The 27951-nt window shown below is 52.7% G+C and overlaps 1 protein-coding gene across 1 annotated transcript in view; it reads left to right on the forward strand.

Annotated features, from left to right (window-relative positions):
- The window catches only part of Ube2u (ubiquitin conjugating enzyme E2 U (putative)), a 50532-nt gene that overhangs the window by 18980 nt on the left and 3601 nt on the right, over window positions 1-27951 (forward strand). The window contains exons 6-12 of the mRNA XM_023718302.1: window positions 2957-3005; window positions 3109-3186; window positions 6410-6538; window positions 7327-7395; window positions 9875-9963; window positions 16160-16241; window positions 24093-24187. Of these exons, the coding sequence (XP_023574070.1) occupies window positions 2957-3005; window positions 3109-3186; window positions 6410-6538; window positions 7327-7395; window positions 9875-9963; window positions 16160-16241; window positions 24093-24187 (591 nt within the window). The remainder of the gene's footprint in view (window positions 1-2956; window positions 3006-3108; window positions 3187-6409; window positions 6539-7326; window positions 7396-9874; window positions 9964-16159; window positions 16242-24092; window positions 24188-27951) is intronic.

Consider the following 27951-nt stretch of genomic DNA (forward strand, 5'->3'; position numbering starts at 1 on the left):
CATGCTGTTCTGCCTCTGTACTTCCTGCCTGCTTATCCCAAGCCCTAGATCTGGGCCTGATACTCTGGGAGTGATTCCATTCGGGGCCCGCCCACTTAAACACACCTGCCTCCAACCCTGGGCATCGTTTCAGTGTCGGCCTGCCGTGGCAGGACAGGACTCCTGTCCCTGCGTGTGGCAGGTGCAGCAGTGTCTTAGGCCACTCGCTTTGCTAAGCTCACGCTCCTCGTGTTGCAGAGGCTTTGTTTTAGGTGCTATTGATAAGCTTGTCTTCTGAAACACAAAGAGTGCCTCTGTGTCGCTTTTACCGCCGCAGTCCCGCGCCGTCCCCGCAGCCCTTGGAGCACGAGACTAATTGTGTCATCAATGCGTGTAAACGTAGCTCTAGGCCCACGTTTATTCCTAAGAATATTTCTGTTGATTAATTTTAATTTTATGAGTTTTAGTAAACAATAAGAACAGGAAAAAAATCACCAAAACAAAGTATTGAGCTTTTAGCATTTATTGTTTATTGAAAAGCATCACAATGTGCATTTTAATGGTTGTTTTCGTTGCATAAAGTCTAAAAAGGAACATCAGAAAGAAGCTCTCGTATTACCTACAGCACGCTACGAAAAGCCGTCCTCGCTCTTCACCCGGAGGTGCACGCGCACGCGTCCCTTTCCAGCTCCTCGCGGGCGCGCGTGCTGCCCTTACCGTATTGTACGGTGTGCATCAGCAGGACCGTGAAATACCGCAACAGCGTGTATCGTTGGGTTCTGGTGTGCGCTTGGAACAGACACCAACGTTTTCACATCCGCGGTGTGCATCCTTACACAACCTGAAAGATTACATCGGAATAAAATCCTAGACGGCGTACAAGGAAATACCAGCAGAACTAAGCACAAGAAGCCCAGCTTCAACTACCACGCGCAAGGCAGCCTTCGGCGTGCACCCGCGTGTTGCGCGCACAGCAGTGGCGACGCGGGCCGCGCGGATGTGGGCTTCCTGTCCTTCCTCCCAGGACGCAGTGACCCCATTTTCCTGGTGCCGTCGCGGGCTTTGCGATGCTCCTCCTGCCGCGCCCCTGCCAGCCCCCCGCCGGTGCTCCTGTGTAGCTCCCGGGCAGCAACGGTTTGCTTTTCCTCCGCCATAAGGATCTCCTAGGAGTGCCGTCCCGTTCTCTAAGAACATTTCTCCTTGATGTTTTGCGCTTGTTATTTTCTTTGTCAAGCTGTTTATTTTGTCAAACTGTTCTCTTTTTTTGGTCCAAATTTACAGTAGAAAAGTAGGGGACGGGTCCCCTGGGCTCAGGCCTATGCCCCCAGGCCCGCCGTGGTGCTGTGACCCCGCCCGCCCGCCGTGAGCCACCGCTGCTCTTTCCCTCGCCAGCAGCCTGGTCTCTCCTCCCCTTGGGTTTGCAGTCCTGCCCTCTGTTCTTCCCTTAGCTTCCTGACTGGGCCGTGAGACAGCTCCTGCCCTGGGCCCACGTGTTGGCTGTCCAGTCCCACCCCATTCCTGTGGCAACTGGTCCCCTTCTTTGCCTCAAAGTAGCATCTTTCACCCAACTAGAGTGGGACGGCGCTTTGGTCTGCCTCAGCCTCCTCCTGTTTGACGCGCTCCTGCGCTCGTTGGACCTCATCTCCAGGGGTGTCCTGGCCCCCACCAGCTAAGGCATTGTTTTGCATGCCTGAAGTATTCTATCCTCCTATTCTCATGGTTTGGATAAATTTTAGTTTGGACATAATGCTTTTTCAGAAATCTGAAAACACTAGTTCCTAATGCTGATTTTGAGAAGTATGATGGGTCTCAGGTGTCCAGCTTTTTGGGTGATTTTGTTCTTTCCTTCTGGGCATTTTAAAATTGCCTCTGGATTCCCAGTGGTCTCGAGTTCCTGGACAATGTGTCTCGGGTTGTGTGGCCTTCCCAGTACGCATCATGCCGAAGAGCTGTAGATTAAAGCCTCGAACCTCCTCCTCAGTTCCAGGAAGCCCCTCAGTGGGATTTCTTTCCCCCTGGATTTTCCCTGTTAGACTTCTAGATCTGCACTTAGCATGTTGGAGCTACTGATTAGATACTTTAATGTTTAAAATCAATTTTCTCTTATTCTCCACACTGAGCAAATCATTCATCTTTACTATTTGTCTCTTTGGTTTTTATTGTATATTCAGGGAAGTTTTTAGAAAAAATATATTTCTGTTTCCTGTTTCACTCCTTATTTATTTGCTTGAGTGGTTGTCTTCTGAGAGGTCTACTTTGCTCCAGTGTCTGGCGACCTCCGTCATTCATAGGACAGACTCAATGACTTCCCATGAAAGGCTGGCTGGGTTTTGGGGGGTTTTTGTTTTTGTTTCAGATCTGGGGATGGAACTCAGGCCCTTGCGCTTGCCAGGCAAGGCTGGCCTTTTGATGATTCTGTTCCATTATGAAGTTAGTTGGTGAGAACCTGATCTTGTCAGGTTTGAGTAAATCGGTGGAGGGAGGGGCAGGGAGAGACAACATGCTGGATAAGGAGAGTGGGCCAAGACTCTTGCTGTCCACAGGACTGACTTGATTTATTCTGCTTTCTCTCCCCAACACACCGCTCTCCACAGTATCCTCCATCCTGAGTCTGACTCGGTTTTCCTCCCTGTCTGGACACCCTGGCTCTGGGGCCTGGCCCCACCCGCCCACGCCCTTCTCGGGGCTCAGTGCTGCCCTGGGTCCCCAAGGGCCTCTGGCTTCTCGGGCGCAAACCTTCTTGCTTTCCACTGGGCCCCAACGCAGTTTCAAGTTTCTGCCGCTGCTGAGACAGCACCTGACATCTGCTTTGTATCTTGAAAAATTTTCTTGTCACCTTTCTTTTGCTGTCCTTGAGGTTTAATACCTTATTTTTATTCCTTTATTGCCATTTTATTGAGGCTTTGGAAGGACTGAACACAAAGCTGTACATCCACTCTCCAAGTAATCTGGGCCCTCTCGTGTGTTTTCTTCACAGCGGAAGAGGGCTGCCTCCTGCTGCCTAAACCCTCCCATGAGCTCGTCAGGTGAGTTCTTCTTCCTGAATATCTGTTGATTCACTTGCCTAACATGTTATTTAAACAGCCTATATTTTCTGTAATAATTAAATTTTTGCCTATTTTTTTACAGCGCTGAGAACAGAACCAAGGGCCGCGTGGGTGCTAGGCAAGTGCTCAACAGCCAAGTCTTTCTAACCCATCACAGGAAGTAGATATTTGCTTCTCTCATGATTCCTTTCATAAATGTTGTCTTGAGGAGGAGTGTGGAAAAGTATTGAATTATTCCTGTTGAGTCTAGGGGGCCTGCCCCTTAGCTCAGTTCTTTAAGTGGCTGCTTCAACAAAGCAGTCAGGCTCAGGTTGCTGTGGTTCGATCCCCACAACTCAAGCAGGCCAAACCTGCCCTGACATCATTCAGAGCCAAAAAAAAAAAAAAAAAAATCCTACTGAGTCTAAAGTGAATGTTACTACATGAACCAGCCCTATCATCTTATTTTATTTCTTTGCTTCCGAAGACGAAGATGCATCATCGACAATGAGCCCAAACCATTGTAGGTCACACAGCACCCACACAGCTTAGGAGAAGACAAGGAGCTATCGGGGATTGAGGAGGTGGGGGCTGAGCCGCGGCATTCCTGGGGAGACTGTGTCCATGGCAGCCGTGACCACCTGAATGAGACGCAGGTTCAGAACCTCCGGCGGCTCTGCTCTTACTGCCTTGGGCTTGTCCGCCCAGCCTCTGTGCAGACGCTCTCGTGTGGCCCTTGGTGGGGCCAGCACAGCCGTACTTCCGTGCCTTTCTGCTCCTGTGGCCCATCGGGCTGGGACTTGCGCACCTGTGAATTCTAATGCTCGCCCCTCATAGTTCATTCTGAGCTCAGCCATGTACAGTTTTTAATTCCTTCTGACGCTCTTTGGAGGCCAGTCAGGGTGCTGCTGCCCTTAGCGGCTGTCTGATGTGTGTGGAGAACTTTGCCGTGCACCAGGACAGTGGAGCCAGCTGTGGCGTGCACTCCAGAGGTGAAGCCACGGCTGAAACCCAAGACTCAAGAACACGCAGACAGAGTGCTCCATGGGCCAGGGCCTGATCGGGGGATGCAGCTGGCGTTCAGTAATTGGAGGACACTCGCTTGTCATCTGGAGTGTCATGTGCAGGTGATGGACCCCATACATATTTAACAAGAGTTCATCATGCGTGTTCTGTGCCAGACATCGTGCCCCAGCACTGGGGACACAGCCCTAGCCTCAGGAGGATTGCACTATAGGAGGAAGACTCTTTGGAAGCAGGGACAGTGAAGGGAGGAAGTCTGAGCCTTGGTCCCTTGGGACCAGGGCAGGGACGTCATCCAGCGGAGGAGGCTATGCAGTTGGAGCCCACAGGGCAAGCATCAGATCATTTTGGAGGAGGAATTCAGGGAATGCTGAGGTCAGGGTGGACCCTGTTCAGAGTGAGCCGTGTTAACCGGCTGGCCGTTCTTCCCCTGTGGCTTCCATTAGAAGCCCTCACTCTGTTGTTACCCAGGTCGTCTGTCTCTGGATCCTTCCAAACGCAGCGCAGAACTCTCCTGGGCCATCCCTGTGTACTGGTGTGCTGCATAGTTACCGTGGCACAGGGAGGAGAGGGAGATGCGTCCTCCAAGGCCTAGAGGGTGGCAAGGGGCCTGCAAAGCCCAGCCTGCCAGGAGGTGATGCGGGGGGGGGGGGTGTTCCTGCAGGCCGAATAGGAGCTCTGCTGGGGTTGGGGGAGCTGGATTCTAGGCAGGGGGAGGAGCCGGCACCACAGCCTGGCACCCAGGAAGGCATCCTGAGCTCCTGAATAAAAGGTAAATAGGAGTCACAAGTGCCATGGTCAGCCAGAGTGTGCAGAGCTGCCAAACAAAACCAAAGGAGGAGATGGAGAGGGAGGCTGGCAGCCAGGTAACCAGGAGGAGGAAAGGAGACCGTCCATGGTCAGAACGCTGTCTCCCTGGCTGAGATCCCCAGTGGTATAGTAACCACCATGCTGGGTCAGCTTCTCTCCCCAGCCAAGCGCTTGACACACACGTAGCTGTGCTGGCTCAGTCTCTGTGGCCAGAGTCCACAGGCAGCCAGCCTTGGTGCAGGGACTGAGTGGAGGACAGCTGCTGACCCCATGTCAGCCAGGAAGCAGAGAGAAAGGGAAAGGGGCAGAGACGTGGGGGTGGGGAGGAGCAGGTGTACCCTAAGGTCACTCCCTGGGCCACACCCAGCGTGGGCTCTGCCAATGCCCGGACATCACGCAAATCAATCATGTTGAGGACCAGGATGAACTAGCCCTGCAGAGAGTACCAAACCCTGTATGTGTGTTGCTTTTCCTTATACGTGCCCATAACAAAAATAAAATAACGGTGATGGCCACACAGCAGCCCAAGTTATGTGGATGTGCTCCGCCCCCGGCAAAGCATCCCTTGCCTGCGCTCACCTTCCCTAAGGTGGGAACAGCGTGGTGCCTGCATGGTAAGGCGAAGCAAGGTGAGAGACGAGGCCTTCTGACAGGACACTGGGCTCCTGGGCACGGCTCCTGGGACAGCAGACGCACTGCAGCTGATCCGGCAAGCACGGGGGACTGAGTGCCGGGCAGTGGCCTGTGCGGCATGGGATCCGGGGACGGGTGACTCACCACCTAACCGGCAGACAGGGCAGGACAGCACAGGGTCTCCGCATCCTCCTCACAGCATGTGCAACTTAAAACTTACGAATGATTTATTTCTGGAATTTCCCATTTAATTTTTCTGTACGTGGCCAAGCACAAGTCAATAAAACTGCAGAAAGCAAGACCGGGTCAGCGGGACTGCTAGACTCAGTCAGAGATAGCGCCATTCCGTACATAGCAAAGTCCAAGTGGATTTTGGAAGCGGGGACAGTGAAGGGAGTTTTAAATGAATATTACAGACACTCTCGGCACCAGATGCATATTTTAAAATCGACTAGATTTCTACTTACAGCAACAGAAAATGAAAATTTTTAAATGTCATTTCTACCAGGATCAAAATGTAGCAAAGAATGTATAATGTGTCTATGCTGAAAACCACAAAATATTTTTAAGAAAAATTTTAAAAGACCCAAATAGGAATAGAGAAAAATATTCACTTTATAATTTGAGGAAAACTCAATATTATAATAATGATAGTTTTTCTTAATTTAATCTACATATTCAGTTTACTTCTAACTAAAAAAATCTGCAGTTTTTCTTTTTCTGGACGCTTGTAAGCAGGATCTGAAATGTACCGGGAAACGCAGTGGACCTGGACCGACAGGGCGAGGGACGCTCCCGGGCGGAGGTGTCTGCTCCCAGCGTCTGCTCCGGGGAGCTATAGCCGATGGCACACTGACACATGTCTCCGGCACGGCCTGGCCCCCAGCATGGGCACAGTGCTCAGAGCCCCGGACCCATCCCGCTGTCGCGGGAGCCAGAGGCGTCAGCGGTGGTGCGGTGCCTGTGCGGCGGCTGCAGAATGGGAGGGTGAGGCAGCTACTGGGGAGGCGACCCGTGTGCTCTGTGAAGAGCTTCGTGCACAGAAGCCCGTTACTGGCCCGAGCTTGGTGAGTCAGAGTTGAACAGGACGAGAGGGGTAGTCACGATGGACGAGCTGCGTGGTGCTGTGGGCCCTGGGCCTCGCAGGAGTTCTTCAGACGGAGCTGCCAGAGGGAGGGCGGCACTCGCAGCAAGGCTGGAGGCGGCCGAGCGGCTGGGCCTGTGTCCCGCTGAGTGTTGGGACTTCACCTGAACAGATGGGGTTTCCAGCGGAGGCCCCTTAAATTGGGAAAGCCGAGGGAGACACCTGGAGCGCTGCCTGAGTTCGCAGGAGAGAAAGAACAGATACTTCTCAGAGGCCAGAGAGGACCCCAGCCACCCTGCAGCTCTGCCCTGCGCGGCTTCATCCCAGGCTTGCCTGAGGCCTGAGCAGCTGCTGTGTCCTCTTTGCAAAGAGGTGCAGAGGTAGGTGATCTGCGGCCTCGAGCTCAGCAGTGGCCCCAGGCCTGGCCACAGAGTCACATCCAGAGGCGAGGCCCATGGAGGGGCGAGTCCCAGCCAGACAGCCTGGAGATGCCGACCTCTGGGCTTCTGTCCTTGTCCCCTCCTGAACCTCTCGCTGCCTTTGGAGCTCCTCCGTGTCGGCCGCTGCCCTTCCCTTGCTGCTCTCTGGCTCGCTGGACTTCGCTTTCCCTGATGGCCTCTGCTGTGGATCTTGCACTGACCTGACCCAGCCCCTCTCCTTCCATTCCCAGTTTCTCAATCATGCGCCCAGAGGTCACTGTGACCTGTGTGCCCTAGCATCACCTGTGGCCCATGGCTAACCTTAAACTCGTACTTTAGCTTCCATTCCTAGCACAGTGGGTCTCTGGGGCTCCAGAGGAACCATGGAGGCCCACCTGGCTCGCCTGCGCTCCCGCGTCAGGTACCTACATGCAGCAGCCTCAGCATCAGCTTGGATTCGTCTCCTGACCTCGCAGCCACGGCTCCCTCTCTGCTAGTTCTGTTGTCCCATGCCTAAACCACTGAATGTGACTCCCTGACCCTTTAGGTAACCTACCTTTAGACTGCTTCCTAGCAAAACTCCTACTCAAAGGGCTCTTGTCATTCATGTGCCTTCTCTAGAATTAGGGAAGGCCACTGCCCAATGAGGCAACCCCAAGTTACTTAGGAATCTGCTCCAGCATGAAGACCCCGCCCTGCCCGCTTTCGCTTGTTAAACCCCAACCCCTCTCGGTGGCCAGCTTGCCGTCATTTTCTTCCTGGGTTTCCCCACATCCGCGCCGCCACCTTCCCCTTGGACCCTGGTACGAGGTGTCTCCTCCCTGTTTTCAGACAAAGCCCCAAGTTATGCTTGTCCTGAGGGCTCAGAGCAGAAGTCACATGTCTCGGTCCCCCAGCTCCTCTTGCTTGCTGCCAAAGAGACATCTGTTAATGCACTGCCTTCTCCAACTGTCCAGCTGGAACTGTGCAGCATTTCTTGTGTGTTAATAGAGAAAGCCTGTCCGTCCGCCAGCCAGGTATTCCTCTGGCTTTCTCAGGGGGATGATAAGCCCTCGTGTGCAGTGTGAAACCATGCCTTCTATATTTTCATATTCATAATGTCAATGTTATCATTCAGTAAATTCCCATTATTGACAAACTATAAACACATGGATTTTTATGCATCCTTCTAAACTCAGTGATTTATCTGAATAATAGTGATAATTCTGTACCCTTATTTTAAAGGGCTCTTTCCTTTATGGAATTGAAAACGCAAATATACTACCAAATGTTTAATACACTCTGTTTCGTATCTTCAAGCTAACTAAAGTTATACCTCTTAGGGCAATATTTGTAATTATTGTGAAAGAAAGCCCCTGAAGGCTCACAGTTTGAAATTGAACAGGATGCCCTTGGGAAGGGAAAGGTCGTGGGTTGGCCTCAAACAGACAAGAAACAATGGGGACGATTGTGTCTGGAGACGGTGTGTTTTCTGCTAGGGACAGTGTGTTGACAGTTCCCTTCCTCTCGGGTCACTGCTGAGGGTTAAGCGGGCTGTGACAGCAGATGGATCACAAGGTTGCTCACGCAGGGGCTAGAATGCAGCCTTCTACCCGCAGCCTCTGCTGCCCAGCGAAGCGCTTTGTCTCCTCAGCCACACTTCACAGCGTGAGCTCGGCACCCAGCGACAGTACCGATTAATTCCTCTTCACCCAGTTTTAGGTCTCCATGTAAGTGCGATTGGAAGAGCAGCAACATATCTGAAAACTGTTAGCCTTAGAATTAGGCATCTGTAATTGTTATTTAAAGAGGTGACTGAGTTAACACACCTAGATACGGCCCCATTAATTGCAAAATCGAGGCAAGCACTTATTGGACGACACCTCCAGTTTGCCTATAAAAGTTAACGTTTTAACTCAAAGATGCTGCTTCCCAAAAGCCAGACACTTAAATCACAAGACAGACTGAAGGCATTAAACATAGAGGTTTGAGTATCTATTGAAGGCAGTTAAGCAGTGATTTTATACCTGAGAAGTATCACTAGGAAATGTTTTGTTTATACAGTGTTGAGAACATCTCTTTAAAAAACTTCAGTGACACTACTTGGAAATGCAGTTATTTCAGAAACTATGTAATTGTTTTATTTAATACTTTAGAATAATCTTTGTGCTCCAATTAGAACACTGTTTTTGTTTTGTTTTAAGATAGGGTCTTACTGTGAAGCTCAGGCTGCCCGTGAGTTCACTCTGTAGCCCAGGCTGGCCTTGAATTCATGGTGATCGTCCTGCCTCAGCCTCCCGAGTGCTGGGATTACAGATGTGCACCCGCACCCTGAGCTCTAGGACATAGTAATATTAGCAAATAGAGAAAAACCTCAGGCAGAAGTAATAGAAAAGAGTCATCGTTCCCTTTACAAAAATGACCAGATTCTGTGTGAAAATTAAACTAATCTCAATTTTGATGCGTTTGTCTCTCTGTATAATAGATGGAAAGTAAGTTAATTACGCTAAAAATTGACAAAGTTCAAGAAAAATCTTTATTATTGAATGAGATAATTTACAGGAATAATGCTTTGCTAAAAGTTTTTAATGTGGTTCATTAAGCCTTTATATTTTTATCATCTACGCATGAGGCGCATTGTCCATTCTCTGGACAATGACCTGGACAGGCTTGCCTTTCTGTGATCTGTCCTGACAGTGGTGGGACGGATGTGTTGAATCTATTCATTGGGGATGCGTTATGTCCGGGTTTGGGTTCGGGTTAGGAAATGGACGTGTAGGGTGCACTTACTAGGGGTGCGCGCCGGCACTGCAGGCCAGTCTGTCTCACAGCTCGGTGCTATCTGAGCAGTCCATTCGGATACAACACCTTTGAAAGCACAGCTGCACCCGCCCACTGCCTGGTTTCTGTTGTCTTTTCAGGCCATCCAGAGTGATCTCATTTGATGATTACCACAAGACCTGGTGTGGAATAGCCACGTCGAAAGCCACAGAATCCCACAGAAGGCCACGTAAGGCACCCAGCCCTGTCTTGTGTCCTCTCACGATGTTAGTCTCTTCTTGATTTGCCGCTTGTTTTCTTTTCAGAGACTAATTGACACGTTTGCTCTGTGATAGTCGGAAGCAACTCTGTGGGCCCGTACACTGTTCATTAAACAGCTATTAATTTAGTTCCTCTCTGCAGTGGCTGCCCTGAGATCTGATTAAAAGCAGAAGGAACGGCAATTGAGGACATAAAAGACAAGAGTTCTTAGTTCTCCCAGGCTTGCTTAACTTCCTTCACCCCCGCAAGGAAGCTTCTCGGCAGGGGAACCTTTCTAAACTAGACACAATTACTCTCTAAGCTGGCAGGCAATACGCAGAAATTCAGCGAGAGAACAGAACCCAGGGCCGACCAGTTGTCTTTCTAAGTGGAAGGATCAGCTGTTACCATCACAGGTCAGGGACTAAGAGGACAGAAGGGCGAGCTGGACAGCTTTCCCGCCCCTTAACTGGACCCTCGGGTGCTGTTTTCTTCAGCAAAGTGGCTGATCTGGCCTACCCCACCGGCTGGCTCGGCTGCCCCATGGGTGGTTGCCAGGCCGCCCTCCGGAGCTACTGCAGGCCGTGACTCCCTCCTCCCCACGCAGACTGCGGGCCCCTCCTCCCTGGCCCTCACCCAGTGCTCTCCTTGGTCGCTGACCCCACAGCGCGATGTCCCTTCTCCCTCCCTGACACTCCCGCCCTTTCCTCCTCTGGCCGGCACGCTCCAGCCAGGCTCCAGCGCGGAGCCCCTTGTGCTCGTGCGCACGTGCGCAGCACACACGGCGCAGCTCAGCGACACCCCAGAGCAGTTCATTCCTCCCCCAACCTGCCCTTTCTCCTCTACTCCCCTCTCGCTTAGAGATAGATCGTTTTCTCATTCTTACCCAAGCCAGAGGCTTCCTCTTTTTCTGCTTTTCTTGGTGGCTCCCATTAAGCCATGCTGATTTCTTGGCTGGTTTCCACGCTTCGGCCACTCCACCGCGGACCGTGTATCTATCCGCCCTGATGACCATTTCCTAACTCTCAGAAACACAGTGCCCAGCTGCGTGTGGAGGCGCCTGCCTGTAGTCCCGGCGTGCAGGAGCCTGAGGAGGATCGCAAGCTCAAGGCTAGCCCAGCAACGAGCAGGACTCTGCTCAAAAGAGAAAGAGAAGCGCTTGGGACTCCTGCCTAGCGCGCCAGGCTGCGAGCTCAGTTCTCAGCACTGGAGGGTGGAGTGGAAGAGGGAGGGAGAGAGAGGCACGAGGAAAGGAAGGAAGCAAGGTGGAGAGACGGGGGAAGGAAGGAGAAAGAAAGAAAGCTAGACCTAGGGTTTAGGCCCCTCATCAGATAAAAGTTAATTCTAAGCTTCACAAATAAAATCAAAGGTAAGATAAGTAACCCTAAAGAAGCCATATGTTCTTTCAGGAAGTTGGTTATTTGTTGTTTATGATTAGTCACTATTATTCATAGATTAATGCTCAAAAATAATTTCAGATGTTTTAGGGTCATAGCTTCTTAGAAATACCGTTAGTATAAAAAAAAAAAATGTAATTATCTCTGACACCAGAATCCATGAGTGTTTAATGTCAGAGGTTTGTGGCTGGGAACTGTGCCGTCGACGTGACAACCCCTGTGGATGTGGTCACTGGCCGGAGGCAGGACCTGCAGGAACCCTCACCGTGCTCGCGTGGTGTTGAGGCCCTCAGTGGACCCCGCAGTGTGGCTTGGATATTCTGCCCCCCACCGACGCCCGCAGCGGGTCCCAGGACCGTGCTGTTCCGGGCGACACGCGAGCATCCAGGTGCGCCGGGCGACTCCGAACTGCGCCAGCCATGGAGGACTAGAACACAGCCCCGAGCCCAGGGACATTTGGGGACGTCTCTCTTGAAACAAAGAGCAACTGAAAAATGGAAGGAAAGAATCATGCACCACAGACTGCGGCTTCTTCTCCCAGGATTTCGGCCCCACGCCCTTCACTCAGTTGCTGCTAGTGGAAGGTTCGTTGGTCTTAGCAGAGCTGATCACTAATAATGCTTATCCTCAGCCCGAGGCGACGCTGGGACATTTTGAGTGGAGCACTCTGTGGCAGATGGCACAAGGACCCTGCCTCCTCCTACTCTACGTAATGGTGTTTCTGGGTTTTGTTTTTGTTTTTGTTTTTGATATTTGTTTTTTTGTTTTTTTTTTTTTTTTTTTTTTGAGCCAGCGATTGAACTCAGGCCCTTGCGCAAGCGCTTATTCCACTGAGCCATCTCCCAGGCTACCCTACGGAATGAAGTAAGAGTGTTTCAAGTGTACCTTCAAACCTCCCAGCACTTCATTACAAAAAGTAAGAGCAGGCTTCCCGGGTGCTGCCGGCCCGCTCGTCTTAGCCCGCTGGACTGGGTCCAACGCTATCCTTTTAGTGGCCTAATTTCCTGGCAATAACAAAGATGGAGCTTGTAGATTATAGAATGTTTCTCCAATGACTCAGAAATAGAAGGAAAACACCCAGTAACTTCATTTTCTACACTTACCTTCTTATCACTGGGGAGACTATTAAACTCTTATGTGTATTTTTAAGCATTTTGTCGGAGGAATGAGTAGTTATATTTTGATTTTATATATTAGTTCATTCCATAACTTTGTGGCACAAGGCTATGTTGTCATCAATCTCCTAATAATAGTAAGTTTATTCTAGCATGACATCACATATAAAGCAGGCTAAACGTGCCCCGTTTGTAACCATCTCACCCTGTCATTCTTTATTCATTTATGCAACCAATATTTATTGCGCACCTAATTTTGCTGCGAAGCAGGGCCCACCCAGCCCATGAGCTGTGCAGCATTAGAGCTGTGGCCCTGTTTGACAGACACAGCCAAGACCAAGAGGACTCCGTAGCTTACTGCGATCACACAGGCAAGGGAGAGCATCAGTCCGGCAAAGCAGCTAGGTTTGGGAACCAGGTGGCCCAGGCTTGATCCCGCTCCGCGCTCCCTGGCTGCGTCTCTCCCCTTCACTGGGTCACGGGTCCGTCTACAACATGAGAATAATCACAGCGCAGACCTCACGGGCCAAGCGCTCGCGCACGGCAGCACCCAGCAGGTGTTCCATGAAGAAGCTGTGGCTCGGTCTGCACCAGGTCCTGGTCCCCATGCCTCCCTCTGTTCCACTGTCTGCCTTCACGCCAGCAAGTGACCCTCAAGCTCTGCCCTCAAGGCAGGGCGTGGATGAGCACCTCCACCTTGGAGGTCACCGACACAGGCAGCCTCACCAGAAATGACTCACTCTCCTCCTCCGTCCATCTGCACAGTTTGGGACAGGAAAGATTTGGCAGAGAACAAACCAATACCTGTGGCTGTGGCCGCAGCTCACTCATGACAAATGCGACCTCACAAGGCAACACTTACGTTCAGGAGAGTCCTTCAGCCCAGCCTGCTCCCTACCCTACAGCACAGACTCCCTGCCGTGTGTTTGCTGTCACCAGGACAAAGCCAGGAGCTGAAGCACCGGGGCCCTTGCTCTCCTCAGGGACCCGTTCCTGACCTGGGAGCCAGCGCGTGCGTCTGTGGCCGTGCAGTGGCTCTGTTGGAGCTGCTCGCTAAAACCCCCAGGAGCTTGTCCCAGCTTGGCTGAAGGGCACCCCCAGACCAAGGCCAGCAGGGGGCAGCAGGCCTTGGGTGGCTCCCCAGGCAACTGTGCACGGCCACGGTAGGGAAGGGCCAAGTGGGAGGGCACGGTGGCGTATGTTAGCAGGTCTAGACTGTGCTTGCTAGCATGCCTGCACTAGCATGCTCCTTGCACTAGTGTGGCCCATCACTAGTGTGCCACACCCAGCTAATGGAACCCAGTGGGGCCGCCATGAGCGCTGCTCTCGGGGGTGGGGCACCCCACAGGGAGCCTAGCTCCTGAGATGTGGTGTGTGAGGCGCCTTGTGAAGAAGCAAGCAGCAGTGCGCGGGGTGCCACCCTCAGCCCCCAGGACCCGGAAGAAGCCCAGCGGAAGCAGAGGGAGGCATCCCGGCCAGGCCCAGAAGGACGAGCTGCATGGTGGAAGAGGTCCAGAGGACGCTTTTCTGCCCAAGTTACAAAACTGTCACAGAGCCCAAGCAGAGTCCTGGGGCTGCATTTCCAACTCTGAGAGCGTCTGCTCAAATCTTGCGGGTCCTTTCCTCTGCTGCCCTGCCCTCCTGCCTTCCTAGTCCCGGTCAGCAGCATATCCTTGGGAACATCTCCACCTAGGTACTAGTGTGCTGGGGACAAGAAGACAGGGACATCGGGGCGTGGTGAGGGTGCCTGGAGTCCCAGCCCCAGGAGGCTGAGGCTGAAGGACCTCGCACTTGGGACGAGACTATCTTTAAAAAGCAATGACAACAAAAAAAGTAAGCGGCATGACAGCCTTTCTGAAGCAGTGCCTGGCAGGTGGCAGGGGAGGGACGTGTGGGCGAGTTACAGGGATAAAATATGGAAAACATTAAATAAAAATTTGTACAAAGTACCGTGGCATTTTCATCTCTCGTGTGGCAGGGAGCGCACAGAGAAGGATGAATCACGACGGGACACTAATGGGACCGTGCAGGAAGAATGGCCGTGTCACACGCGGTTTTATCGTACGTAAGGAAGTGACTGTCTGCTGTATATATTCAAATGTAAAATGTAGGAAAGGCAATTGCAAAAAATTAAGGAAAGATATGAATTATCCTTGAATAAGAACCTCAAAAGGAAATGGCATTTGAGAGAGATTGAATTTTAAGTTTTGGCCATGCACCATGAAGATTCCGATGAGCAGACGTTCCTCAGTGTTGCCGGCTCTGCTCATCTGTCACCCGGGTTGGGTCGGGCAGGAGCCACTCACAGACGCTTCATGCGACCCCCGAGGGTGACCGCTGGGAGTGACTGCTGGCTGGGAGTGACCTGGAAGCAAAGGAGGACCTCCCCCCAGGCTCTGGGAACCCAGTTTGCTTCTGTAGTGGAAAGAGAGTAACGGAAGTGCGCACACAGGGAGTGTTAAGGAAGCATTAACGACCCTTGTGTAGCCCGCTTATCTAGATTGGGGCAAGACAAGAAACAGAAGAAGAGGCGGGAGCATGGCTGATGAAAGCCTTCTAATAGGAGAACTACTTGGGCTAAGAGGACTTTCCCTATCAGTGGCAGATGTCGTCAGGTAGAAGAAGTGGCCCTTGCTGAGCAGGGGGCTTCAGACAGGCAAGACGAAGAGAGCGCAGCTGGCCAGACAGCTCCGCTGTAGACTCAGCTGATGGCGAGTGACTGCAGATGAAGTATTTGTTTCAACATAGTTCACGTAAAATTTCCCGTGCCTTAGTACAGTAGGTTTTCAGTAAATTTTTTGTGCATTGGATGGAAGGCACAAGGCTTACAGTTAGCCATGAACTTGCAAGACAGTGGTGTGAGGTGAGTCGCAAAACTTCCAAATGCAGATCTGGGCTGACTGACATGCAGGCCAAGGACACGGGGTTTCCACTTGTGTCTGTGCTACTTCCACCAATCAAGTTCTTGATCTGGTTCTGTGTGTGCATGTGTGTGGGGGTGCACATGTGTAAGGTGTGCACAGGTGCATGCATGTGTGGTGTGTGCAGGTGTACATGTGTATGGTGTGTATGCGTGTTCAGGTGCATGTGTGTGGGGGCTGTGCATGTGCGTGCATGGTGTGTGCATGTGTGTGCACATGTGTGCATGCATGTGCATGGTGTGTGTGCAGGTGCATGTGCGTGTGGCGTGTGCACATGGTGCATTGGTAGGGTCTGAACCCCAGGCCTCACCCGAGCTAAGTTTGCTCTCTACCACCAAGCGATGCTCTAGCCCGGCCATAATCTGTAATAGAAACACAAGCAAGTTTGACTCCAGAAAGATCACATCCTAAGAAAGAGCTGACAGGGAGCCAGCTTCCTCAGGAGCTGTCTGTGTCACCGCAGGGCTCGGGCTCAGGCAGCGAGCCAGGCAGTGGCCCCCGTCAGCCCTATTTAACATCCTCAGTGGCACAGAAACAAGCATCCATGCAGGGGAAGCAGCCTCTGCCTCACCGTCCACTGACCTCCAGCAATGCCTCCTGGTGCGAAGCTCCAGCCAATGCGCGGAATTTGGAGATTCTGAGCACACGACGTGCCTCGGACTGCAGAACGCAGTTCTGGCCACATGTCAACTTCCTGAGTGGGGCATTATTTTCCACGTGCAGTCACCTCTCTCTTTCTACTCTCATTTCAGTGCTTGAAGACCCTGACCTCACCCGACAGTATTCTAAGTGGAGGGAGAAGGATCTACGGTGTTCTGAAGAATGGAAGCTTAAGTAAGAAATGTCTCTAGGTTTTATCAGTGGTGGCAGCAGTGGTGGCAGAGCAGAGAAGCAGAAACAAAAAGGGGGTGGGGGCTCGCTGACTCTGAAGACACGGAGAGGCTGGTGGGCAGAGAGACGGGCAGACTGTCTGACCTGAGACAGGAAGCCTGAGAGTGTGGGCTATTGCTCAGGGACGGAGTTTGAGGGGCGGGCTCAGGGGCACACAAGGAGCTGACTGGAGGCCTGCTTGAAGGAGTTGTATCCAGGGCTGGAGAGGAAGGAGGGGGAGGTGGTAGGCAGCCACGTCGAATATCCATGTCAGGGACAGGATAATTTAGCAGTTTGTACACCGGCCAGAACCTACCAGTTTCTAGAGCCTTGAATGTATTTGCCTATTAACTCGAAATGCCTATTTTTCTACCTTCTCCCGCCCATTACACTGGGCCATCAAAAGGGGCCTCCAGTTCATGTCTTTTCTAAGCGCAGGGACAACCCTCGGAAAGCACCATTTCTTCCTTCCTATGCAGCCCGTGGGGAACCTCTCTGCTCCCCCTGGCTGTGTGAGAACAGGTGCGCTGTGAAGAACCTTGGAAGACCTCACTCACTTCCACACCATCAACTTTACCAGGGTCTGACTTCAGAATCCTGAAGGAAAGAATCATTTGCATATCGCAGCTAGCGTGTCGTCCTTGGCGAAGCTGAAGCTCACTCTAGATTTCCAAACACCCACCATTCCAGGAGGAAGTGCACAGTGACAGCATAGACTCGGGACTGCCCCTTGGTGGGGGGGGGGGCGCTGGCTCTCTGGCCACAGAAGGAAGGGCCCGGGGCACCTTTTGCCGCTGGTCTCCTGAGAGAGAACAGAGCTCCGCAGCCAGAGGCCTGTATGGGGCCTCTGGTTGTGTCCTGGGCACATCTGTGGATGCTTAGGATCCTGCAGCCAGGGGAATGACAGCTGTTTTACTTTCTCATTTACGTCACTTATTTCACTTGTGAAGCTGCTCGACTCTGTTAGCACTGTGCCGTCTCTACACAGGAGAAATAGGAGCTTTGTAGAAATTACCGGGTGACTTTCCAGTGTGTGCGGCAGCCAGAGCTCCTCCACCCCCGGCCCCCGCCCCGCGCAGCCGGCTCTGTCTCTGCAGCTGACTCCCTCATCCAGTACTTTCTGCTTTCAGGATAAATTATGGGCAGAAGAAAAGTTTCTAGCAAGGGGAATTTGAAGGAGTACAAGCATTTTTTTTTTCCTTGAAGGCATGTTTCAACTTTCTTTTGGAGTTGAAGAAATCTTCTAAGACTATAAGGCTAATTTTGCTTTGACATGACTTCCTTTCTGATTTCCCCTTACAGAGCCGCGCCGGTTTACTCATCTGATCCCTGAGTGATTACGTAATGCCAGCGTCCCGCAGACCCCAGCCTGAGCGGGAGCCTGGCCCCTTCCTTTCCAACTGGTTCGATCTCTCTGCAGGGCTAAAGTACTCAGGAGGTGGGTGAGTGGGAGGCTGGCTCTCCAAGCCCATTACCCTGGGGTGGCAGGTCGTGCTGTCACATGCCTGGTGACCCTGTCACGCACGCGGGCTCGTGCCTTCCACCATCTGGTGGCTGCTAGGAAACCCTGAGATGGAAGGGTCTTTGCTGCTTATAAATGGTGCAGTTGGTCAGGGAAAAGAGAACACTGTCGCGGCACCTTGGAAGCACTCGGGAAAGCCCTTATGCCGTCTCGGTTCATCACGGCTTCAGGTTTGGAGCATGTAAGCCCGCGAAAGTATGATTTAAGTATCTAAAGCACAGTGCGGTTCGTTTTCTGGCAATTCTCAGGAGCTGCAAGCTGAGTGGAAGGCACGAGCTGTGATGGTGCCCATCGGGGGCTGCTTGGGCAGCGGCCGTCGGGACCTCTGCGGGCGCAGCGGCCCGAGTGTCCCAGGGCGCCACCGTGTACTTCTCTTGGCCTAACGGTGCATGACGAATCACCCCATCCCGACCAAGCACAAGTGCGGATATTTTCTGGGTGAGGGAAAGGACCCTCCCTGTCCATCACCGCCGGGCCTTGCTTGCGTTCCTCCTACCGCAGCCGTCAACACAGACTCCCCAGTGACGTTATCTCCCCTCACTGTCTCTGAGGACTGAGGGCTCTGGCTCTGGTCATGCCACAGCCTGGGACCTCTCCCTGGTGGCATCCCCAGGCCAGGCCGAGGCCTGACGTGCATAGAGGAGGAGGGCACCGGTGCCGTGGGCAGGAGCTGGTTGCCCCTCTGCATCCTGGCCATGCACGACGCCCAGTCCTCTGCCCCTCTGCATCTCCGTTTCATTTGTTACACAGCTATTACCCATTCCCAACACAACTGTGACAGTTATGTGAATTCATCCTCAAAAAGGGCCTCCAGCCTGCCCAGCACTCGGCAGTAGGGTTCGCTGCTGTTCACGGCTCTGCCAGCCTAGGCCCCAGCAGCGGGGTTCTGGCAGGGAATCCGGGGGCTCTTGCTGGACTCATTCCTGGCCATCCCAGTGACAATTTCACCTCCCTCCAAGATGCTGGGCCTAGAATTTCCAGGGAGATGAGGTGTGACAGTAGGCGGCTGGCAGCTAAAGCTGCACGGGAAGAGGGAGGATGAACGCTCAGACTGCAACTTCCGGGGAAGACCAGCCAGCAAGCAGCACCACATCCAGGAGAGGGAGCGCCACTGCGGACTGCAGTTACCAGGTCCCCTCCTCTGCTGGCCAAGTGCTTTGTAGGGCGCAGCTCGGGCGCTGAAACCGTCCCCATCAACCCTCCCGTGGGCATCTGTCCCTGTCTGTCCTTCAGAGCTTGTGCTGTGAACCTCCCTCCACCCTCCAGGCCCAGGCCAGGGCTGCTGGGGTGGCTTCACCTCCTCTATGCACAGTGGCTGGAGAGTCATGGGCATGCATTAATGTGCATTGGAAGATGCCACTTCTTCTTAGGAGTAAATACGAGAGCAGTTAATTTTACAAAAAAATATTTACCAATAGACCCCTATTAAAATCCACTCTAATAGAGAGATTAGGGTTCTGTTGGAGCAGTACATGGCATGGTCAGAAACATGGAAGCTAGTGTCCTGGCGACCGCCTGTAACCTCAACACCGAGGAGGCTGAGGCGGGAGGACTGCAAGCTGAAGCTGGGGCGTGGGGTATGAATTTGCTAAGTCCCTATTTCACAATAAAATAAGTAGTATAGGGTTGAGGGTGGAGCTCAGTCCAATGGCCCTGGTTCAATCCCCAGTACACCAAAGAGAGAGAGAGACAGACAGAAAGATAAGGTTTCCAGCCTCCCTTGTCAAGTGGAAATATAAATTCATGAATATTTTATGAGAATTGAATTTTACAGATGTTTACTTACAAGTAACAGAAATACACTGCCATATAATCAACTCATGAGTCCTCATCAATTAACTGTTTGGTTTGGTTTTCATTTCCAAGATTTTTTTTCCTTTCCTACTGCCTTATCTCTTGACTATTTCTGCAAATGTTTGTTTCTGTTAAGACATAGGAAAGAGGGCCAGTGAGATAGCTCAGTGGACTAAGCACCTGCTTTGGCAAGCGCAGGGACCAGGGTTTGATCCCCAGTCCTGCATGCTGTGCCGGCCCCACCCCTGGGTGCACTGAGCCAGCCTGCGAGATGGGGCGTGGTGGCGCGCACGTGTAATCCCGGGGGGAGGGGCTGGAAACAGGATCAGCATGAGTCCAATCCGCATCGTGAGACCCTGTACCAAATACAGAAAAAAAAAAAAAAAAAGAAAAAGAAAAAGAAAGAAGAAAGAAAAGAAAGAAAAAAGACAGGAAAGATGTAAATCTAGGCTCTAAGCAATAGTTTTTATTTTTGCTGGAAAAATAGCGAAAGATACAAAGTCCCGCATCTTGGTCAGCAGGCCACGAGCGCGAGCGTTGTGCGTGGCACGGTGAAGCTCTGTGTCACGTGCTGCAGCTAAAGATGGCGATCCGCAGGCCGAGCCTTGGCGGTCAGCGGTGCCCCTGGGAAAGGCGTCCATCCTGGTGCGCTCGGCATTCAGGCAGCTTAGGAAAGGTCACCCTGCTGTCCGTACTTAGGAGACTCTGGTGCAGGAAGTGAGCAGGGAAGGCGCCTTCATCCCTAATGTGCTACTGGCCACTCTGGGCAGCTGAGAGCCCCTCTGTCTGTGACCACAGCAATGTCTGTCACCTCCAGGTCAAGTCACACAACTTGGCCTGGCCTGTGGATGCAACTTCAGGACAAGGCTCCACCTGGGTGTGGGGTGCACACCTGTAATGCCAGGGATCTGGGGGGCTGAGGCAGGAGGACCTCAAGTTCAAGTCCAGCCCAAGCCATTGAGTGACTTGGTGAGACACACTCTCAGAAGAGAGACTAAAAAGGACTTTGCTTGTTTCTCAGTGGCCGTGGACTCGGTACACACACACACACACACACACACACACACACACACCCCTGATTGCCACCCCAAGCCTTCCCACTAGGAAATTCTGTGAAAACAAATTTGTTCTCTCTAGTTTAGCAATGAGAGAAACTGAGGCACAAAGAGAATAACCAGTTTTCTTGAGGTTACTGAAAAATGCCCAGCTTGTTTGGCATTACAAGCATTTCCTACTTGTCCTCTACAGTGTGCTAATTAAGGCCTACCGTTTTCAGGTCAGTATAAAAATATCACGTGTCTCCTTGCAAACACAAATCCATCCTGTTTTCTATGGAAATTTTTTTTTAAAAAAAGCTTTAGTCAAGGCTGGCCAAATAGCTTAGCGGACTAAAGCACCTGCAAGCAGGTGCAGGGGCCGGGTGTTCCATCCTCCGGCCTGCCGGGCGGTGCTTTGAGACTGTGATTAAGACTGGGCGTGGTGGCGTGCGCCTGTAATCCCACCTCTTCGGAGGCTGTAAACAGGATCACTATGAGTCTGATCTAGTAGTGAGACCCTGAACACCCTGTAGACCCTTCCCTAAAATATGAAAAAAAACTTTTTTATAAATATGGTGTGAACTTAGTTATTCTGTATTTTAGTTTGAAGTATTAATACACATTCTAAGTTATTTAGTGTCGGGTTTTGACTGTATATTTTAAATCACAAACACAAGGCATTGCCCTTCCTGTTCCTGTTGCCCTTTCCGTTGGTGATATGAGGACATTCGGGTAATGTGTATTTGTGCCATCCCTTTAGGGTTACGGAGTTTAAGTCTTATTTTCACAGGATTATTTAATTACATTAACGGTGCATTTGTGAGGGGTTTGCTTTTTTATTCCCCAAAGAGTAAGCCTTTCCTGCCATCTTGTGGTTAAAGAGAAAATTCCATTGGCGTGCACGGGCACTGTGTTTTCGGTTTGGGGTTTTGTTTGTTCTGAGATGGTCTTGTTACACAGTCCAGGCTGGCTTTAAACTTACTGTGTAGCCCAGGCTGGCCTCGAACTCTGGGCGATCCTCCTGCCTCAGCCTCCCCAGGGCTGGGATGATAGGCGTGTGCTGCCGTGCCCAGCTCCAGGCATAGTTTAAAACATAGATGTGGGAAAACATACTGACAAAGACAAGAAAAATTCCTTCTTGAAACAGCTTCTGCCAGGCCGTTAGTCTGTGCAAGCTCAGGAGCCTGAGGCAGGAGGACTTCCAGAGTTCAAGGCCAGCCTGCGCCACACAGCAAGACCCTGTCTCTAAAAAAGCTAAACATGAGATTCTTTGGGTCACTGTTGGTGACAAAGCTGACGGCCAGCCCAGGCTCCCGGATGACACAGCCTTGCTCTGCCTGTCACACACTGAGGACCAGGCTGGCTTGGGGACCAGAGGAGGAGAGGATGGTCAGATGTTGTCATGGCGGTGACACAGATAAGACCATTTCCAGTTTCTCAGCAAATCTCTGGCGCGTGTTTCTCACACTTACTTTCTCTTACAATAAACAAATCCAACTCTTTCAGCCCCACGACTGAGCTCGCTGTTCTGTGTGACACCCCCCATGTCACACACCCCCATCTCCTCCACCGTGGAGCCCTGAAACTTTGGCTAGTTTTCTCACTGTCATGTGGGATTGGATGGAAATTTATAACATTGGAGCTTAAGATTATTTTTCTTTTTCCTTGTTCCTAAAAGAGGAGTTTTGATAAAAGTCAAAAACTGGTATGAGTCGGGACCAGTCGTATATATCTATACACCAGCACTCTGGGAGGCTGAGGCAGGAGGATCTCAAACTTGAGCCCAGCCTGGCTGCTTAGCAAGGTAGCAAGACCTGGTCTTGAAATCAGAAATAAAAACGGGCTGGGGATGGAGCTCAGTGCGAAGGCCCAGGGTTCATCCCCGGTTCTGTGGGGAGGGAAACTTCTCTCCAAGAAGACCCCAGCTTCAGTTCTGCTTGTGCATTTTAAGGCCCCCCCTCCCTCTCCCTCCCTCCCTACCTTCCCTCTCCCTCCTCTTAGCCTTCCTAAGGCCCATTGCTACTACTGTCATTGCTGTCATCTGTGATCTCTTATATCTATTGTTTTGGCTCAAATTTTCTTGTTTGTTTGATGACTGGTGATTTTTGGTAGGAGACTGGAAATTGTAGGTGTTCTGTTGCTACATACTGGATTGTGTCACATTCCTGCAGTTGCAGTTTGCGGTCCCTTGTCTCTGGAAGCAGCCCATGGCTCTGTGGTTCATTGATAAGCTTTCTGTGAGTTCGGGACGCCCCTGCCAGGGCTGCCCTAGCCCGTGGAAGGCCGGTGACAGTCTTGAAGGCACAGCTGTCTCCACCAGCGGGCGGAATGACACCCGCAATGCGTGAGCCCCAGGTTGCAGGACGGCCTTAGCGCCTTGTGTCCCTCCGAGCAGGCGTGGCCCTGCAGAGCGTCGCTGGCTTTATGCTGTCTCGCCTTTGTCTTCAGAGATGGCGCAGATGTTGCTGATTTCTTTTGTGGCCAACCACTTGCCTTTGCACAACTGAAAACACAAAATCTAAAGCCGAAGGTATTCCAAAGAAACAGGAATTCAGTGACTGAAATTAAAATGTCCTCACCAGTGAGCTAAGGGGTGAGATGAAAGCCGCCGGGCTCCCTCACTGTCGCCCGCCGCGCTTTCCGAGGCAGCGTCCCCTGAGCCAGCCGTCAGTGCGCTGGAGTCCCGAGGCCGGAGCCCCCGCTCGCTCGCCGCTTTCCGAGGCCCGCGCGGCGGCCTCGCGTGCTTCCTTCGGGCCGCCAGCCTGCCTCCGCAGCCAGCCGGGGATCGGGAACTGTTAGCTCCGGGACGGGCGCTGCGTTTACACACCTCGCTGTGCAGCGGGCGTTTCTATTGCGCTTACCAAGCAGTCCCGCACCGGATGTGTTTGCTTTTCCTTTTCTTTTCCTTCTTCCAGAACCGGACTCAGGCCCTTGCTCCTGCCAGGCAGCGCTTATTCTCCTGAGCTATCTCCCCGGCTCCTCTTTGCTTTTCTAACAGCTGTTTTTTTTTCTTTTTTTTTTTTTTTTTTTTTTGCGGAACCGGGGATTGAACTCAGACCCTTGAGCTTGCCAGGGAAGCACTTATTCCACTGAGCCATCTCCCCGGCCCACCAATTTATGTTTTTAACTTCAACATTTTCAGCGTTCCACGACTGCCCTCCCTGACGCTCGCCTGCGTCCTGGGGAGCAGCTCCCCGGCGGAACCATCTCGGGCTCTTCGCGCCCCTGCGCGCTCCGCGGCCGCCGCTCCATCCCGCGGTCCCCTCCCACTCACAGGTCTCCAGTTCTGATGGCAGCTCTTGCCCGCGTAACGGCTTCCCTGATTGCACTCACACCCGCTCTGCGGCAGAGCCTGCTTCTGCAGAGCCCCTTAATCATTCGTTCAGGTTTTTCCTCCAGAGCAAGTGACTCTTCAGAGAGTGCCGTGGGACTTGGCACGAGCCCATCCTCTGCTCTTCCCAGGTTTGCCGCCACCAGGTCTCGGTGCGCCCGAGAACGCAGAGCGCCTGCTATGGCCAGCCCCGCGGGGAAGAGGACCCACGCCTGCCCCAGTCCAGGTGAACCTGATGCAGCACACTGGGGTTTTGATCTTAGAACTAAAAAATTACTCATAATAACATTTGAATTTTTATGCAGTTCAGATAAGTCTGGCTATATGAAGCCTGTTATGGCCTGAATCTAGATGTCCCCCAAAGCCTCATGTGCTTGTAGAAGGGACTCTTTGGAGGTGGCTGGGCCTAGGACGTGTGAGTGTGGAGTGTGTGTGTGTGTGTGTGTGTGTGTGTGCATGGGTGTGATAACTGGATTAGTGTAGTGATTGGCTTAGCACGGCTCTAGGTGTGCAGAGTGCCAAGGCCCACCCTGCGGTGGGAGGCACCAATAATAGGCTTGGCCTGGAGTGGTGGAGAGAGGGAGGCCCGCTGGTGCTGCTGCGCCCTGCCTCCCGTCCCCGCCCGCCCTGCCATGAACTGTTTCTCCTCTTCAGGGCCCCTCTGCCACGCTGCCTAGCTGGCTATGGATAGAAACCTCTACTACCTACAAAGCCAATAAAAAACCCTTCCCCTTCAACTTTGGGTTTCAGGTATTTTGGCTCGGTAGTAAGAGTAGGAACTAAGGAGCTGATTCTTGTGTTCTCCTTTTAAATTTGCTTCAACTCTTTCTAAGAAAATAAATTCAGTAAATCAAAAACTACACAGGAAATAGGCATTTAAAAACTGAATTACTTGTATTTCAAGCTTAATGGGCTAATGCACAATTTGAAAATTCAAGGTTCAGTCCCCAAACGTAAAATACCAGCCCGAAACAAAGCACTCATTGTAGATTCAGAAGTACAGGTGACATAGTTGGAAAGAAAAGACTGGTGTTAGTTGTGCGTTTTGTGCATTTAAATTTGAACAGTTCTCAAAGAAGCATGAGTTCTCGGATAGACGGAAGGCCAGCCGTGGGTGGACACACAGGCCAGTGACGGGAGTGGGACATGTGGGGCTCACGAGGCTGCATGTGGACCCAGTGCCGTGTGATTAGAGGAGGCCCCACCTTCCACGCTCAGGTCCTGCATCCTCAGTGAGTGCCTGGAACCTGGCAGCATCCTAAATGGTAGTCCCTAGCATCCTGCAAGGTCTCACAGCATCTTGTGGCCAGGGTGGCCCACACAGGTGACAATTCCCTATAATCCAGGAAAGGCTGTTGACAGGGCCCAGTCAGTGCTCGCCCTGTCGTCCTTGCCAAGGCTCCCCAGGGTCTGGCTCCCTCTCTGCTTCCTCCTACCACTGACCCCGTGGGCCCTCCTTAACCCTGCCTCTCTGGGACAGTCCTCGGTCTCACACCTCCTGGCTTCTCTACTCCTGTGCCACTCTGTCCCCCTGTCGCCAGAGTCCTCATAGGCTGAGGCCGTGTGTGACTCAGGCGGTGACCACAGTGACTCCAGCCATGCTCTGTGATTCTGGCGCTGCCACTCAGAGCCACCTGCAGTCACAGGCGTCCCTGTCCTCCAGCAGCACCTCCTCCCTCCCTCACCCCTAAACACCACACTGACCCCTGGGTCACCTTGGCTTCTCGCTGCACTGTCCCAGAGACATCAGGAGGTGCACGTGGCCTGAGGGCCCTGCACTGTGCATCCATGCCTCTCTCCTCCCTATACCCAGGCACCCCAACTCTGAAAGCCCCCAAGCCCCAAAGGCTCTGCTGCTAACGGGGCGCCACGAGTGGAAAGTTCCACACCACCAATCTGCTGCCTGCCCCAAACTGCTAGACACATTGTGTAAGCCACCTCCAGCCCGTGTGCATAAGGTGCAGATGAAGGGCAGGCCATTTTTGTACTCCACTTGGGTCCTGCCTCGAGGGTCTCTCTGTCTGTCTGTCTGTCGAGGGGGGGGGAGAGGGAGATCCCAAAATCCAGGATAGTTTCAAATCTAAATCATTCTGTTCTCCAACATTTCAGGTGAAGGGCCCCCCACCTGAGCCAGGCCTGGTGGCACACACCTAGAATCCCAACACTCTGGGAGGCTGAGGGAGGAGGATCACAGGCCTAGGAGTTTTAGCAAGACCTTACCTTAAAATTGAAAAGAAAAAAATAACAGAAGTGCTAGGAGTAAAGGGCCGGGGAGCTAACTCGGTGCAAGACCTTGGGTTCAGGCCCTAGCACCACCTCCGAGGGTTATCACAGTGCTTCGGCATGGCTGTGGGCTGTTAGTTTTCTGTTGCTCTCTCTCTGTGACAGACTGCCGTACCTGGAATGGCCTAACACAACACACACACACACCTTGCTCCACAGCTCTGGGGCCTGGAGCCCGGATCCAGCTCGGCCTGGGCTCTGCTCAGGGGCTCCGGCTGCAATCGGGCCGTCCGCTGGGAGCTGGACCTGGGAGAATGTGCTCCCAGACCCAGGAGAGTCACTGGAAGAGTTCATGTTGGTTCCACCGTCTCCTGCAGTGGCAACAGTGGCAAGCACGGGGTCTCAGAGGAAAGGAACTGCTCAGCCCAGGGCCTGTGGCTCGGCTGTGTCAGCGTCCGTGTGAGGGAGCGAGGGAGCATCCCGGCGCCTCTAGCAGCCCCACAAGTGTGGAAAAGATGCCCGGGCCCAGGGCAGGTATGCAAGAGAAGCGAGCTGGACAGGAGCACATGTGCAGGAGCACGCGCCTCTGACCGGCTCGAGCTCCAGGACGGCAGCCGCCGCCTTCTGAGAGGACTGTTGCTCTGCGTGGCCTCTCCCAAGAGACCGCACCTCCAGCTTGTGGCATGCAAGCTCGCTGCCCCAAGACGCTCCGGCTGCTCCGTCTGTGTGGACAATGGTGCTTCTCTGTCATTCAGCTTCGAGCTTGGCCCGCACGCTTGTGTCGGTAGGAGGAACAGGCAGTGTCAGGCTTGGGAGGGCTGCAGGCCCCGCGTGCTGCTTTTCATACTTCCTTGGCCAGAACGTGCCAGGGCCAGCCCTCCACCCACAGCAGGCGACAAGGCAGCAGCAAGCTGCCCTCGTGTTTGCCACCCGCCACATAAGCCGACCTGGTGGTCCTGCAGGTCTGTGACCAGTACCTCCTGCAGGCCACGAAGACTTTGTGCTCAACATTACCTAGCAGTAGTAAGCTACCGCAGGACATCGAAGGGCAGTGTGACAGGTCGGGAAGAAGTGACCTTCCCGCCCACTTGGGCAGACTGTGGCTGGGCCGCGCTTCCTGATGAAAGGTGCACCTGAGATTTGGGAGGAGGTTTGGGAGGAGGCACGGGGCAGGGGCTTGCACTGTGTGGCGGGCATGGGGCTCCTTGGGCACGGCCCTTTCTCTCCCCACGGAGCCTAGGTCACAGACAGGGCAGCGGCTCCGAGGTGCCCGTGTACTCAGCATGGTGGCCCCTCTTGTGTCACTCCGTGTAGGCAGAGGCTTGGCTTCCCAATCTCCAGCCTTCCCAAGGTGCTGGGCATCTGGCGGAAGCGGGGCGATGTTCTTCTAGACTGTCCACCTTGCCCGAGAGGCTGTCTCTCCCAGGCTCCCCCGCGCCTGGACCCTGCCCAGCTCCAGTTTCCATCGTGGGTTATTTTGCTGGCTTTGTTTCCTCGTGACAGGAGTTAGTGGAAGCAAACCACTTGTCGATAGCGCTGCTCCCTGCATACCTGTCGGCACACGCTGTAATAGGCTGCTAATCAAGCTGCTTCAAGGTTGGAAAGGTGAACGATTAAATGGGACAGATTTGGGGGCCGGGGAGATGGCTCAGTGGAATAAGCGCTTCCCTGGCAAGCGCAGGGGCCTGAGTTCAATCCCCAGTTCCATCAAATTTAAAAATAAATAAATAAAAAAAAAATAAAAAAATAAATGGGACAGATTTGAAG

This window comes from Octodon degus, unplaced genomic scaffold (assembly GCF_000260255.1).
Source record: "Octodon degus isolate 3935 unplaced genomic scaffold, OctDeg1.0 scaffold00057, whole genome shotgun sequence".
In the NCBI taxonomy this organism is placed as follows: Eukaryota; Metazoa; Chordata; class Mammalia; order Rodentia; family Octodontidae; genus Octodon; species Octodon degus.